This window comes from Saccoglossus kowalevskii, chromosome 9, assembly GCF_978046115.1.
Source record: "Saccoglossus kowalevskii chromosome 9, keSacKowa6.1, whole genome shotgun sequence".
Classification (NCBI taxonomy): domain Eukaryota; kingdom Metazoa; phylum Hemichordata; class Enteropneusta; family Harrimaniidae; genus Saccoglossus; species Saccoglossus kowalevskii.
Window position 1 is genome coordinate 4,511,332 of NC_140649.1, and position 15,196 is coordinate 4,526,527.

The window sequence follows — 15,196 nt, forward strand, 5'->3', positions numbered from 1 at the left end:
TCTAGGGACTGTGGTTTTCTACACGAATATGTAGATAGACAAATATTCCGACAGGATGGACTCTAAAATATTATAAACCCGCCCATTTTTTTCTCTAGGGACTGTGGTTTTCTACACGAATATGTAGATAGACAAATATTCCGACAGGATGGACTTTAAATATTATTACCCCCCTCAATATTCTTACAGTCCCTCTCTAGGGACTGTGGTTTTCTACACGAATATGTAGATAGACAAATATAGGGACTGTGGTTTTCTTTAAAACCTATTTGGACGTTTTATGCAATGCGTACGTGGGCTCGTCACCCGGTTTGCAATCGCTATACATTTCCAAATATTTTCTGTGCTTTGAAATATTGAACACTCAACAATGCATATTGCCACTATAACTACCTTTTATATTGAACACTCAACAATGCATATTGCCATTATAACTACCTTTTATATGAAACGTTTTATAATTATAATACAAATTATAAGTTTTATATGCTGCAATTGTCATCACCGCTCTGACGTGACGTCACATGTCACCTTCACGGGTATTACCTCCAGTACGGTGTATATTTCGAGGCAAATAATTGAATGGTGGGTGGGCATTCCTTTTGGCAAAATATTTTTGCGGACTGGGCAAAAACATGTTCCGTTATTTTTAACTTAACCGATGGTGTTTTGTAATACTACACAGTGCAGGTGCCGAGTTTTTTGAGTGAGAGTGAATGCGTGAACAGACTGACCGAATCCTAGAGGTTTTCCAGCATTCGGAGAAAAACATTTAGTGTTAAATTTAGAGATATTTTTAACGACTCGTAGGAAACTGTCATCGGTGAACGCGCTTGAAAAGTGGTCGGCAAAGAGTGTCAGCGATCGGGAACCGCGTTGCCCCCGAACTGGTAACGGTGATTTAAGGCGGTATGTAGTGGGTGGGGTTACGACTTAATGGCAGTGTTTCACGCTATTTTACGCCGATTTTATCCATACTTGGATTGGTGCCACTTTGTGAGCGAACGGTGAAAAAAATATGTTAAATTCCACGGTGTCTGGTGCCAGAGTCTATATAAGCCGTGCGGCATCCACATCGGCACAACACTTGTTGTGGAGTGACTGTCTATAATAGCAACCGTATCATGCCATGCTCTAGGCAAACCAACCTTTATTTCAGTTCGCTCGGTCCGCTTAACGTTTCATGTAGAGCGACTCACCTTTCAGCGAAAACAATATTTTTGAACTTTACACTTTTACTATTCTCTCCGTGTTATGTATTTGATGGACGGGAGAGCCCGAGCAATGCGACGGCGTACAGTGACACGGAAATGGCGCCCCCTAGTGACAGCTGCACTACTCACACTTTCGCCTTCAATTGCGTAATATTTGATTTAGTTCTCACATCGTATTATTTTTTAGTTCTCACGAATACAGCGGAAGCCCGATGAATTTCTGACCCAATAAATCTTAATTCTCTAATCGTTATATTATAAAAACACACTCAACTTTTTGATATCAGTTATACTCACTGAAACTACCCTTGATACCGTAACCTACTGTACAAACTCTTACCAACTCATCGCTTTAGACATTGTTACCATTCTGGCCCACGAATGGGAGTTACGTTACATTTTTTCGAATTACTTATGTTGGCCTTGAAAATAGTTGAATGGTTGGGCCCAAGACTAGGCCATGCGGATAAAAAACACCAGTACGTGGCTACAGAAAACCCGTATCATAGAACTGTTTCCATTCAAATAACACCATTCCTGTTTATTTAATATGTTCAGCCACAGTCACCTTACCTCTGACAGCCTTCCAACTTCATGTTGCCCGACTTCAGAAAATGTCTCGATCTCATCTTTTCTAAACGTCCCCATTATTCAAGTTCAAGGCGGCGGTTTAACAGAATAACAGCGTCTGATGGTTAACAGTATCGGCATTGGCTGTGTGAACTAACGATCTGAGTGTGTGGCCTGGATTTGTTGCAGTTATTCTGTTCCCTGTGCTGATATGCACGGTCCGTGTTTACACAATCTGGTTCTGTTGAACACTAAGAGTTGTGCCTATAGTATACACGGAATGCAGTTTTTGCATGGGACGGCGTATCGTCTTTCGGGTTTGTTGTGTTCGTACAAATGCTCGTGTCATTTTACCAATGTGAGAACAGAAAATGTACAAAGTGAGAGGGGGTGTACAGTAAACGAACAATTACAAGCCAACATTGGTTAGGAGGAGTGGGAGGTTACAAAACATTCTCAAAAAAACACTTGAATATGATTGATTATATGGAGAGTATTGGATTGTCAACACTACTTTAAAATGAAAAGATAAATTGTTCAAATAATTCTATTAGGATATACATTCACTTTGAAATGAGTTCCACCTAGCCACTTCATGACAAGGGATCCTTTCATGCTCCCACCGTGTGATGGCAGTGTACACATTCAAACTAACACGCATATACTGCTAATGAAATGAGTATGTGACATGCGCAGTAAACGAGAATACTTATATTAAATATTGCATTTAAACCCAAGTTCAAGCGAATCAGCTCGTTTGTGGGGGCGGGACCGGGTGTTGAAGGATAGCGATCTGTTTAGTGATGCTGCAGGTCGACTACACGTATCGTTGTGTGGCATCACGGTAACCGTGGTGGTATGTACTCTCGAGTGAGCTCACAGTCATATTACAAGAGCGGTCAAATTCTCTCCCTGTTTCTAGAGTTAGGTGTTATTTGTGTACCGAGCATTGAATGTCACTGTTGAATGTCCAGAGAGGTTCACATATACCATATTCAGTTAAGACTACGTGATAGGGCTGCGTGTCCAGTCTAATTAACATATATTAGGAGAAATGCAATGCATCATGGGACATGCTACCAAACATTATACTTTATGTGCTTAGAAAGATAAAAAGGTTTTACAATTTTAAATCTTTTATCTAATTAATTGAACATTAATTAAAGACGATCACTTAGACATGAACAAACCTTACTTTTCCCTGCAATATGTATAGTAGGACATTTTACTAATTTCATGTTCCCAAGAATAATACATCACATTTCTTACATATTACCCCTCAAAACAAAGCGCTTTACACTCTTTCCAGAAAGTGTGACATATAGACAGTGTCACAGAGGACGAATATCATTTTACTATGGTTTGTCCAAAATATGAAGCACTTAGACAAAAATTCTTACCAAAATATTATTTTTCACCACCAACCAAGATGAAATTCATTGCATTGCTACAGAGTACAAACTCGTATATTTTACTAAGTTTGGGTAAATATTTGTTTAAGAGTTTTCATTACAGAGAAACTGAAATGGAAGTATGATTTGAAGTATATGTATCTTGTAATTTTAAAGCGACCGTGTGTAATTTAAGTTTTGAAATGTAACAGTACTTTAGGCCGGTGGCCATATAGTGCGGAATAAATAAAATAAATAAATAGACAGTGTCATATGGCCCTACTTTTATATAAAATTTCAAGGCTTTAAAAATGGACGTACATATTGACTCAAACGTTACCTTAAAAGTTCACACACTTTTCACAAAAATAAAAAAAATGTGTTTTATATCATACACTCGGGAATATGGATAAAATTATATATATATACTTATTTAATATAAGTACATTCTTCCCACAAGACACAAGGGATATAGATGTGTATTCTTCTTACATGACACAAGGGATATAAATGTGTATTCTTCTTACATGACACAGGGGATATAAATGTGTATTCTTCTTACATGACACAGGGGATATAAATGTGTATTCTTCTTACATGACACAAAGGATATAAATGTGTATTCTTCTTACATGACACAAAGGATATAAATGTGTATTCTTCTTACATGACACAAAGGATATAAATGTGTATTCTTCTTACATGACACAAGGGATATAAATGTGTATTCTTCTTACATGACACAAGGGATATAAATGTGTATTCTTCTTACATGACACAAAGGATATAAATGTGTATTCTTCTTACATGACACAAAGGATATAAATGTGTATTCTTCTTACATGACACAAAGTATATAAATGTGTATTCTTCTTACATGACACAAAGGATATAAATGTGTATTCTTCTTACATGACACAAAGGATATAAATGTGTATTCTTCTTACATGACACAAGGGATATACATGTGTATTCTTCTTACATGACACAAGGGATATAAATGTGTATTCTTCTTACATGACACAAGGGATATAAATGTGTATTCTTCTTACATGACACAAAGGATATAAATGTGTATTCTTCTTACATGACACAAAGGATATAAATGTGTATTCTTCTTACATGACACAAAGGATATAAATGTGTATTCTTCTTACATGACACAGGGGATATAAATGTGTATTCTTCTTACATGACACAAGGGATATAAATGTGTATTCTTCTTACATGACACAAAGGATATAAATGTGTATTCTTCTTACATGACACAAAGGATATAAATGTGTATTCTTCTTACATGACACAAAGGATATAAATGTGTATTCTTCTTACATGACACAAAGGATATAAATGTGTATTCTTCTTACATGACACAAAGGATATAAATGTGTATTCTTCTTACATGACACAAAGGATATAAATGTGTATTCTTCTTACATGACACAAGGGATATAAATGTGTATTCTTCTTACATGACACAAGGGATATAAATGTGTATTCTTCTTACATGACACAGGGGATATAAATGTGTATTCTTCTTACATGACACAAGGGATATAAATGTGTATTCTTCTTACATGACACAGGGGATATAAATGTGTATTCTTCTTACATGACACAAAGTATATAAATGTGTATTCTTCTTACATGACACAAAGGATATAAATGTGTATTCTTCTTACATGACACAGGGGATATAAATGTGTATTCTTCTTACATGACACAAAGGATATAAATGTGTATTCTTCTTACATGACACAAAGGATATAAATGTGTATTCTTCTTACATGACACAAAGGATATAAATGTGTATTCTTCTTACATGACACAAAGGATATAAATGTGTATTCTTCTTACATGACACAAGGGATATAAATGTGTATTCTTCTTACATGACACAGGGGATATAAATGTGTATTCTTCTTACATGACACAGGGGATATAAATGTGTATTCTTCTTACATGACACAGGGAATATAAATGTGTATTCTTCTTACATGACACAAAGGATACAAATGTGTATTCTTCTTACATGACACAGGGGATATAAATGTGTATTCTTCTTACATGACACAAAGGATATAAATGTGTATTCTTCTTACATGACACAGGGGATATAAATGTGTATTCTTCTTACATGACACAGGGGATATAAATGTGTATTCTTCTTACATGACACAAGGGATATAAATGTGTATTCTTCTTACATGACACAAAGGATATAAATGTGTATTCTTCTTACATGACACAAGGGATATAAATGTGTATTCTTCTTACATGACACAAAGGATATAAATGTGTATTCTTCTTACATGACACAAAAGATATAAATGTGTATTCTTCTTACATGACACAAGGGATATAAATGTGTATTCTTCTTACATGACACAAAGGATATAAATGTGTATTCTTCTTACATGACACAGGGGATATAAATGTGTATTCTTCGTACATGACACAAAGGATATAAATGTGTATTCTTCTTACATGACACAAGGGATATAAATGTGTATTCTTCTTACGTGACACAAGGGATATAAATGTGTATTCTTCTTACATGACACAAAGGATATAAATGTGTATTCTTCTTACATGACACAGGGGATATAAATGTGTATTCTTCTTACATGACACAGGGGATATAAATGTGTATTCTTCTTACATGACACAAAGGATATAAATGTGTATTCTTCTTACATGACACAGGGGATATAAATGTGTATTCTTCTTACATGACACGGGGGATATAAATGTGTATTCTTCGTACATGACACAAAGGATATAAATGTGTATTCTTCTTACATGACACAAGGGATATAAATGTGTATTCTTCTTACATGACACAGGGGATATAAATGTGTATTCTTCTTACATGACACAAGGGATATAAATGTGTATTCTTCTTACATGACACAGGGGATATAAATGTGTATTCTTCTTACATGACACAAAGTATATAAATGTGTATTCTTCTTACATGACACAAAGGATATAAATGTGTATTCTTCTTACATGACACAGGGGATATAAATGTGTATTCTTCTTACATGACACAAAGGATATAAATGTGTATTCTTCTTACATGACACAAAGGATATAAATGTGTATTCTTCTTACATGACACAAAGGATATAAATGTGTATTCTTCTTACATGACACAAAGGATATAAATGTGTATTCTTCTTACATGACACAAGGGATATAAATGTGTATTCTTCTTACATGACACAGGGGATATAAATGTGTATTCTTCTTACATGACACAGGGGATATAAATGTGTATTCTTCTTACATGACACAGGGAATATAAATGTGTATTCTTCTTACATGACACAAAGGATACAAATGTGTATTCTTCTTACATGACACAGGGGATATAAATGTGTATTCTTCTTACATGACACAAAGGATATAAATGTGTATTCTTCTTACATGACACAGGGGATATAAATGTGTATTCTTCTTACATGACACAGGGGATATAAATGTGTATTCTTCTTACATGACACAAGGGATATAAATGTGTATTCTTCTTACATGACACAGGGGATATAAATGTGTATTCTTCTTACATGACACAAAGTATATAAATGTGTATTCTTCTTACATGACACAAAGGATATAAATGTGTATTCTTCTTACATGACACAGGGGATATAAATGTGTATTCTTCTTACATGACACAAAGGATATAAATGTGTATTCTTCTTACATGACACAAAGGATATAAATGTGTATTCTTCTTACATGACACAAAGGATATAAATGTGTATTCTTCTTACATGACACAAAGGATATAAATGTGTATTCTTCTTACATGACACAAGGGATATAAATGTGTATTCTTCTTACATGACACAGGGGATATAAATGTGTATTCTTCTTACATGACACAGGGGATATAAATGTGTATTCTTCTTACATGACACAGGGAATATAAATGTGTATTCTTCTTACATGACACAAAGGATACAAATGTGTATTCTTCTTACATGACACAGGGGATATAAATGTGTATTCTTCTTACATGACACAAAGGATATAAATGTGTATTCTTCTTACATGACACAGGGGATATAAATGTGTATTCTTCTTACATGACACAGGGGATATAAATGTGTATTCTTCTTACATGACACAAGGGATATAAATGTGTATTCTTCTTACATGACACAAAGGATATAAATGTGTATTCTTCTTACATGACACAAGGGATATAAATGTGTATTCTTCTTACATGACACAAAGGATATAAATGTGTATTCTTCTTACATGACACAAAAGATATAAATGTGTATTCTTCTTACATGACACAAGGGATATAAATGTGTATTCTTCTTACATGACACAAAGGATATAAATGTGTATTCTTCTTACATGACACAGGGGATATAAATGTGTATTCTTCGTACATGACACAAAGGATATAAATGTGTATTCTTCTTACATGACACAAGGGATATAAATGTGTATTCTTCTTACGTGACACAAGGGATATAAATGTGTATTCTTCTTACATGACACAAAGGATATAAATGTGTATTCTTCTTACATGACACAGGGGATATAAATGTGTATTCTTCTTACATGACACAGGGGATATAAATGTGTATTCTTCTTACATGACACAAAGGATATAAATGTGTATTCTTCTTACATGACACAGGGGATATAAATGTGTATTCTTCTTACATGACACGGGGGATATAAATGTGTATTCTTCGTACATGACACAAAGGATATAAATGTGTATTCTTCTTACATGACACAAGGGATATAAATGTGTATTCTTCTTACATGACACAGGGGATATAAATGTGTATTCTTCTTACATGACACAAGGGATATAAATGTGTATTCTTCTTACATGACACAGGGGATATAAATGTGTATTCTTCTTACATGACACAAAGTATATAAATGTGTATTCTTCTTACATGACACAAAGGATATAAATGTGTATTCTTCTTACATGACACAGGGGATATAAATGTGTATTCTTCTTACATGACACAAAGGATATAAATGTGTATTCTTCTTACATGACACAAAGGATATAAATGTGTATTCTTCTTACATGACACAAAGGATATAAATGTGTATTCTTCTTACATGACACAAAGGATATAAATGTGTATTCTTCTTACATGACACAAGGGATATAAATGTGTATTCTTCTTACATGACACAGGGGATATAAATGTGTATTCTTCTTACATGACACAGGGGATATAAATGTGTATTCTTCTTACATGACACAGGGAATATAAATGTGTATTCTTCTTACATGACACAAAGGATACAAATGTGTATTCTTCTTACATGACACAGGGGATATAAATGTGTATTCTTCTTACATGACACAAAGGATATAAATGTGTATTCTTCTTACATGACACAGGGGATATAAATGTGTATTCTTCTTACATGACACAGGGGATATAAATGTGTATTCTTCTTACATGACACAAGGGATATAAATGTGTATTCTTCTTACATGACACAAAGGATATAAATGTGTATTCTTCTTACATGACACAAGGGATATAAATGTGTATTCTTCTTACATGACACAAAGGATATAAATGTGTATTCTTCTTACATGACACAAAAGATATAAATGTGTATTCTTCTTACATGACACAAGGGATATAAATGTGTATTCTTCTTACATGACACAAAGGATATAAATGTGTATTCTTCTTACATGACACAGGGGATATAAATGTGTATTCTTCGTACATGACACAAAGGATATAAATGTGTATTCTTCTTACATGACACAAGGGATATAAATGTGTATTCTTCTTACGTGACACAAGGGATATAAATGTGTATTCTTCTTACATGACACAAAGGATATAAATGTGTATTCTTCTTACATGACACAGGGGATATAAATGTGTATTCTTCTTACATGACACAGGGGATATAAATGTGTATTCTTCTTACATGACACAAAGGATATAAATGTGTATTCTTCTTACATGACACAGGGGATATAAATGTGTATTCTTCTTACATGACACGGGGGATATAAATGTGTATTCTTCGTACATGACACAAAGGATATAAATGTGTATTCTTCTTACATGACACAAGGGATATAAATGTGTATTCTTCTTACATGACACAGGGGATATAAATGTGTATTCTTCTTACATGACACAAGGGATATAAATGTGTATTCTTCTTACATGACACAGGGGATATAAATGTGTATTCTTCTTACATGACACAAAGGATATAAATGTGTATTCTTCTTACATGACACAAAAGATATAAATGTGTATTCTTCTTACATGACACAAGGGATATAAATGTGTATTCTTCTTACATGACACAAAGGATATAAATGTGTATTCTTCTTACATGACACAGGGGATATAAATGTGTATTCTTCGTACATGACACAAAGGATATAAATGTGTATTCTTCTTACATGACACAAGGGATATAAATGTGTATTCTTCTTACGTGACACAAGGGATATAAATGTGTATTCTTCTTACATGACACAAAGGATATAAATGTGTATTCTTCTTACATGACACAGGGGATATAAATGTGTATTCTTCTTACATGACACAGGGGATATAAATGTGTATTCTTCTTACATGACACAAAGGATATAAATGTGTATTCTTCTTACATGACACAGGGGATATAAATGTGTATTCTTCTTACATGACACGGGGGATATAAATGTGTATTCTTCGTACATGACACAAAGGATATAAATGTGTATTCTTCTTACATGACACAAGGGATATAAATGTGTATTCTTCTTACATGACACAGGGGATATAAATGTGTATTCTTCTTACATGACACAAGGGATATAAATGTGTATTCTTCTTACATGACACAGGGGATATAAATGTGTATTCTTCTTACATGACACAAAGTATATAAATGTGTATTCTTCTTACATGACACAAAGGATATAAATGTGTATTCTTCTTACATGACACAGGGGATATAAATGTGTATTCTTCTTACATGACACAAAGGATATAAATGTGTATTCTTCTTACATGACACAAAGGATATAAATGTGTATTCTTCTTACATGACACAAAGGATATAAATGTGTATTCTTCTTACATGACACAAAGGATATAAATGTGTATTCTTCTTACATGACACAAGGGATATAAATGTGTATTCTTCTTACATGACACAGGGGATATAAATGTGTATTCTTCTTACATGACACAGGGGATATAAATGTGTATTCTTCTTACATGACACAGGGAATATAAATGTGTATTCTTCTTACATGACACAAAGGATACAAATGTGTATTCTTCTTACATGACACAGGGGATATAAATGTGTATTCTTCTTACATGACACAAAGGATATAAATGTGTATTCTTCTTACATGACACAGGGGATATAAATGTGTATTCTTCTTACATGACACAGGGGATATAAATGTGTATTCTTCTTACATGACACAAGGGATATAAATGTGTATTCTTCTTACATGACACAGGGGATATAAATGTGTATTCTTCTTACATGACACAAAGTATATAAATGTGTATTCTTCTTACATGACACAAAGGATATAAATGTGTATTCTTCTTACATGACACAGGGGATATAAATGTGTATTCTTCTTACATGACACAAAGGATATAAATGTGTATTCTTCTTACATGACACAAAGGATATAAATGTGTATTCTTCTTACATGACACAAAGGATATAAATGTGTATTCTTCTTACATGACACAAAGGATATAAATGTGTATTCTTCTTACATGACACAAGGGATATAAATGTGTATTCTTCTTACATGACACAGGGGATATAAATGTGTATTCTTCTTACATGACACAGGGGATATAAATGTGTATTCTTCTTACATGACACAGGGAATATAAATGTGTATTCTTCTTACATGACACAAAGGATACAAATGTGTATTCTTCTTACATGACACAGGGGATATAAATGTGTATTCTTCTTACATGACACAAAGGATATAAATGTGTATTCTTCTTACATGACACAGGGGATATAAATGTGTATTCTTCTTACATGACACAGGGGATATAAATGTGTATTCTTCTTACATGACACAAGGGATATAAATGTGTATTCTTCTTACATGACACAAAGGATATAAATGTGTATTCTTCTTACATGACACAAGGGATATAAATGTGTATTCTTCTTACATGACACAAAGGATATAAATGTGTATTCTTCTTACATGACACAAAAGATATAAATGTGTATTCTTCTTACATGACACAAGGGATATAAATGTGTATTCTTCTTACATGACACAAAGGATATAAATGTGTATTCTTCTTACATGACACAGGGGATATAAATGTGTATTCTTCGTACATGACACAAAGGATATAAATGTGTATTCTTCTTACATGACACAAGGGATATAAATGTGTATTCTTCTTACGTGACACAAGGGATATAAATGTGTATTCTTCTTACATGACACAAAGGATATAAATGTGTATTCTTCTTACATGACACAGGGGATATAAATGTGTATTCTTCTTACATGACACAGGGGATATAAATGTGTATTCTTCTTACATGACACAAAGGATATAAATGTGTATTCTTCTTACATGACACAGGGGATATAAATGTGTATTCTTCTTACATGACACGGGGGATATAAATGTGTATTCTTCGTACATGACACAAAGGATATAAATGTGTATTCTTCTTACATGACACAAGGGATATAAATGTGTATTCTTCTTACATGACACAGGGGATATAAATGTGTATTCTTCTTACATGACACAAGGGATATAAATGTGTATTCTTCTTACATGACACAGGGGATATAAATGTGTATTCTTCTTACATGACACAAAGTATATAAATGTGTATTCTTCTTACATGACACAAAGGATATAAATGTGTATTCTTCTTACATGACACAGGGGATATAAATGTGTATTCTTCTTACATGACACAAAGGATATAAATGTGTATTCTTCTTACATGACACAAAGGATATAAATGTGTATTCTTCTTACATGACACAAAGGATATAAATGTGTATTCTTCTTACATGACACAAAGGATATAAATGTGTATTCTTCTTACATGACACAAGGGATATAAATGTGTATTCTTCTTACATGACACAGGGGATATAAATGTGTATTCTTCTTACATGACACAGGGGATATAAATGTGTATTCTTCTTACATGACACAGGGAATATAAATGTGTATTCTTCTTACATGACACAAAGGATACAAATGTGTATTCTTCTTACATGACACAGGGGATATAAATGTGTATTCTTCTTACATGACACAAAGGATATAAATGTGTATTCTTCTTACATGACACAGGGGATATAAATGTGTATTCTTCTTACATGACACAGGGGATATAAATGTGTATTCTTCTTACATGACACAAGGGATATAAATGTGTATTCTTCTTACATGACACAAAGGATATAAATGTGTATTCTTCTTACATGACACAAGGGATATAAATGTGTATTCTTCTTACATGACACAAAGGATATAAATGTGTATTCTTCTTACATGACACAAAAGATATAAATGTGTATTCTTCTTACATGACACAAGGGATATAAATGTGTATTCTTCTTACATGACACAAAGGATATAAATGTGTATTCTTCTTACATGACACAGGGGATATAAATGTGTATTCTTCGTACATGACACAAAGGATATAAATGTGTATTCTTCTTACATGACACAAGGGATATAAATGTGTATTCTTCTTACGTGACACAAGGGATATAAATGTGTATTCTTCTTACATGACACAAAGGATATAAATGTGTATTCTTCTTACATGACACAGGGGATATAAATGTGTATTCTTCTTACATGACACAGGGGATATAAATGTGTATTCTTCTTACATGACACAAAGGATATAAATGTGTATTCTTCTTACATGACACAGGGGATATAAATGTGTATTCTTCTTACATGACACGGGGGATATAAATGTGTATTCTTCGTACATGACACAAAGGATATAAATGTGTATTCTTCTTACATGACACAAGGGATATAAATGTGTATTCTTCTTACATGACACAAGGGATATAAATGTGTATTCTTCTTACATGACACAGGGGATATAAATGTGTATTCTTCTTACATGACACAGGGGATATAAATGTGTATTCCTCTTACATGACACAAAGGATATAAATGTGTATTCTTCTTACATGACACAAAGGATATAAATGTGTATTCTTCGTACATGACACAAAGGATATAAATGTGTATTCTTCTTACATGACACAAAGGATATAAATGTGTATTCTTCTTACGTGACACAAAGGATATAAATGTGTATTCTTCTTACATGACACAAAGGATATAAATGTGTATTCTTCTTACATGACACAAAGGATATAAATGTGTATTCTTCTTACATGACACAAAGGATATAAATGTGTATTCTTCTTACATGACACAAAGGATATAAATGTGTATTCTTCTTACATGACACAAAGGATATAAATGTGTATTCTTCTTACATGACAAAAGGGATATAAATGTGTATTCTTCGTACATGACACAAAGGATATAAATGTGTATACTTCTTACATGACACAAGGGATATAAATGTGTATTCTTCTTACATGACACAAAGGATAAAAATGTGTATTCTTCTTACATGACACAGGGGATATAAATGTGTATTCTTCTTACATGACACAAGGGATATAAATGTGTATTCTTCTTACATGACACAAGGGATATAAATGTGTATTCTTCTTACGTGACACAAGGGATATGAATCTGCATTCTCATTATTTTTTTTAATAATTCTGAATAGGATGATTAATTTTCATTTTGCGAAATGGGTATATACCTTTTGAACATAATTTCATGTTGTTTCATTAGCTGTTAATTGTGACGTCTTTCTTGATGGTATGAACTGTGGCATTTTGCGATTCTTTCTTGAGTACCCTCTTTTTTGCTTTAGAATTGTGGTGTTGTGATCATACTTGTTATGCTTGTGTTTGTTGGGGATGACTGGAAAGACTTGAAAATTGATTAATGACAATGGAAGTGGTATTCATGTTTCCAATTTGTTTTTATTATGTACTTGTCAACCATACATTGTATAATCGTCGTAAACACATGGTAGCTATTAGCATAGGAAGTAAATCATGGAAACGGAATATATGCATTAATATCACAGTGTTATATTTGATACATACATACGTACCCGTATCACGAGATGATAGTACAGATTCTCAAAAAAATGATGCCTTTACATATTTACAAAAAATTCCAAACTGCCCTTATGGCGCCATCACCGACAGTTGCATCAGAGGTTGGATAAATGGTTGTAAATATTCGCAGAGCAGAATTTTGCACCCCAATTTAGATTACGAATCCTTGTCGTGAGCGACAAGTAAAATGTTCTCTTGAAACAGATTATACATAGATTTCATATACAAACGTACCCAGAACTTTTTGTTTACACTTTGTGTTTTTTTTTTCTGAAATATAACGGTATGTATATTGATTTATACGTCACAAACTTTTCAATATATACAATTGTAAATAGTAGTCAATTACTCTTGTACATGTACGTTTTCCCCGCCTAATCTGTTTGAAAAAAAATGCTCATAGTTTACAACTAAATATTTCTCAAACGCCATATTATGCAAACGTCACATTCTGCAACGTTGCAATGACAATCAACTACACAAATAAAATACTTTTACTAATCTACGTTCGTTCTAAGTCATAAAAGTACTTCGCTAGGGGGTGTGATTTATTGAAAAGGTGTGATCACGTGCAATGTATCAGCGGCGAGTCTGTAAAATAACCAAATGCCCAAGCAAGCATGTTGGAACGGATGATATATATGCACACAATTTCCGGTGACGGAAACGAATTAGACAATGTGATTCAACAGAAACGAAACAATTCGAACACCCCGCGGATAAATGGATCACCCCGTTATGAAGTTTGGAAAACAATCCCGTTGACATGCAGCGATTCT

General features: G+C 33.2%; 1 protein-coding gene across 1 annotated transcript in view; it reads right to left on the reverse strand.

Moving 5' to 3' along the window:
* The window catches only part of LOC100329100 (patched 187), an 80,633-nt gene extending 78,530 nt beyond the window's left edge, over window positions 1–2,103 (reverse strand). Inside the window, exon 1 of the mRNA XM_085503068.1 lies at window positions 1,788–2,103. Coding sequence (XP_085359194.1) covers window positions 1,788–1,862 — 75 coding nt within the window. The 5' untranslated portion in view covers window positions 1,863–2,103. The remainder of the gene's footprint in view (window positions 1–1,787) is intronic.
* Window positions 2,104–15,196: the final 13,093 nt, after the last annotated feature.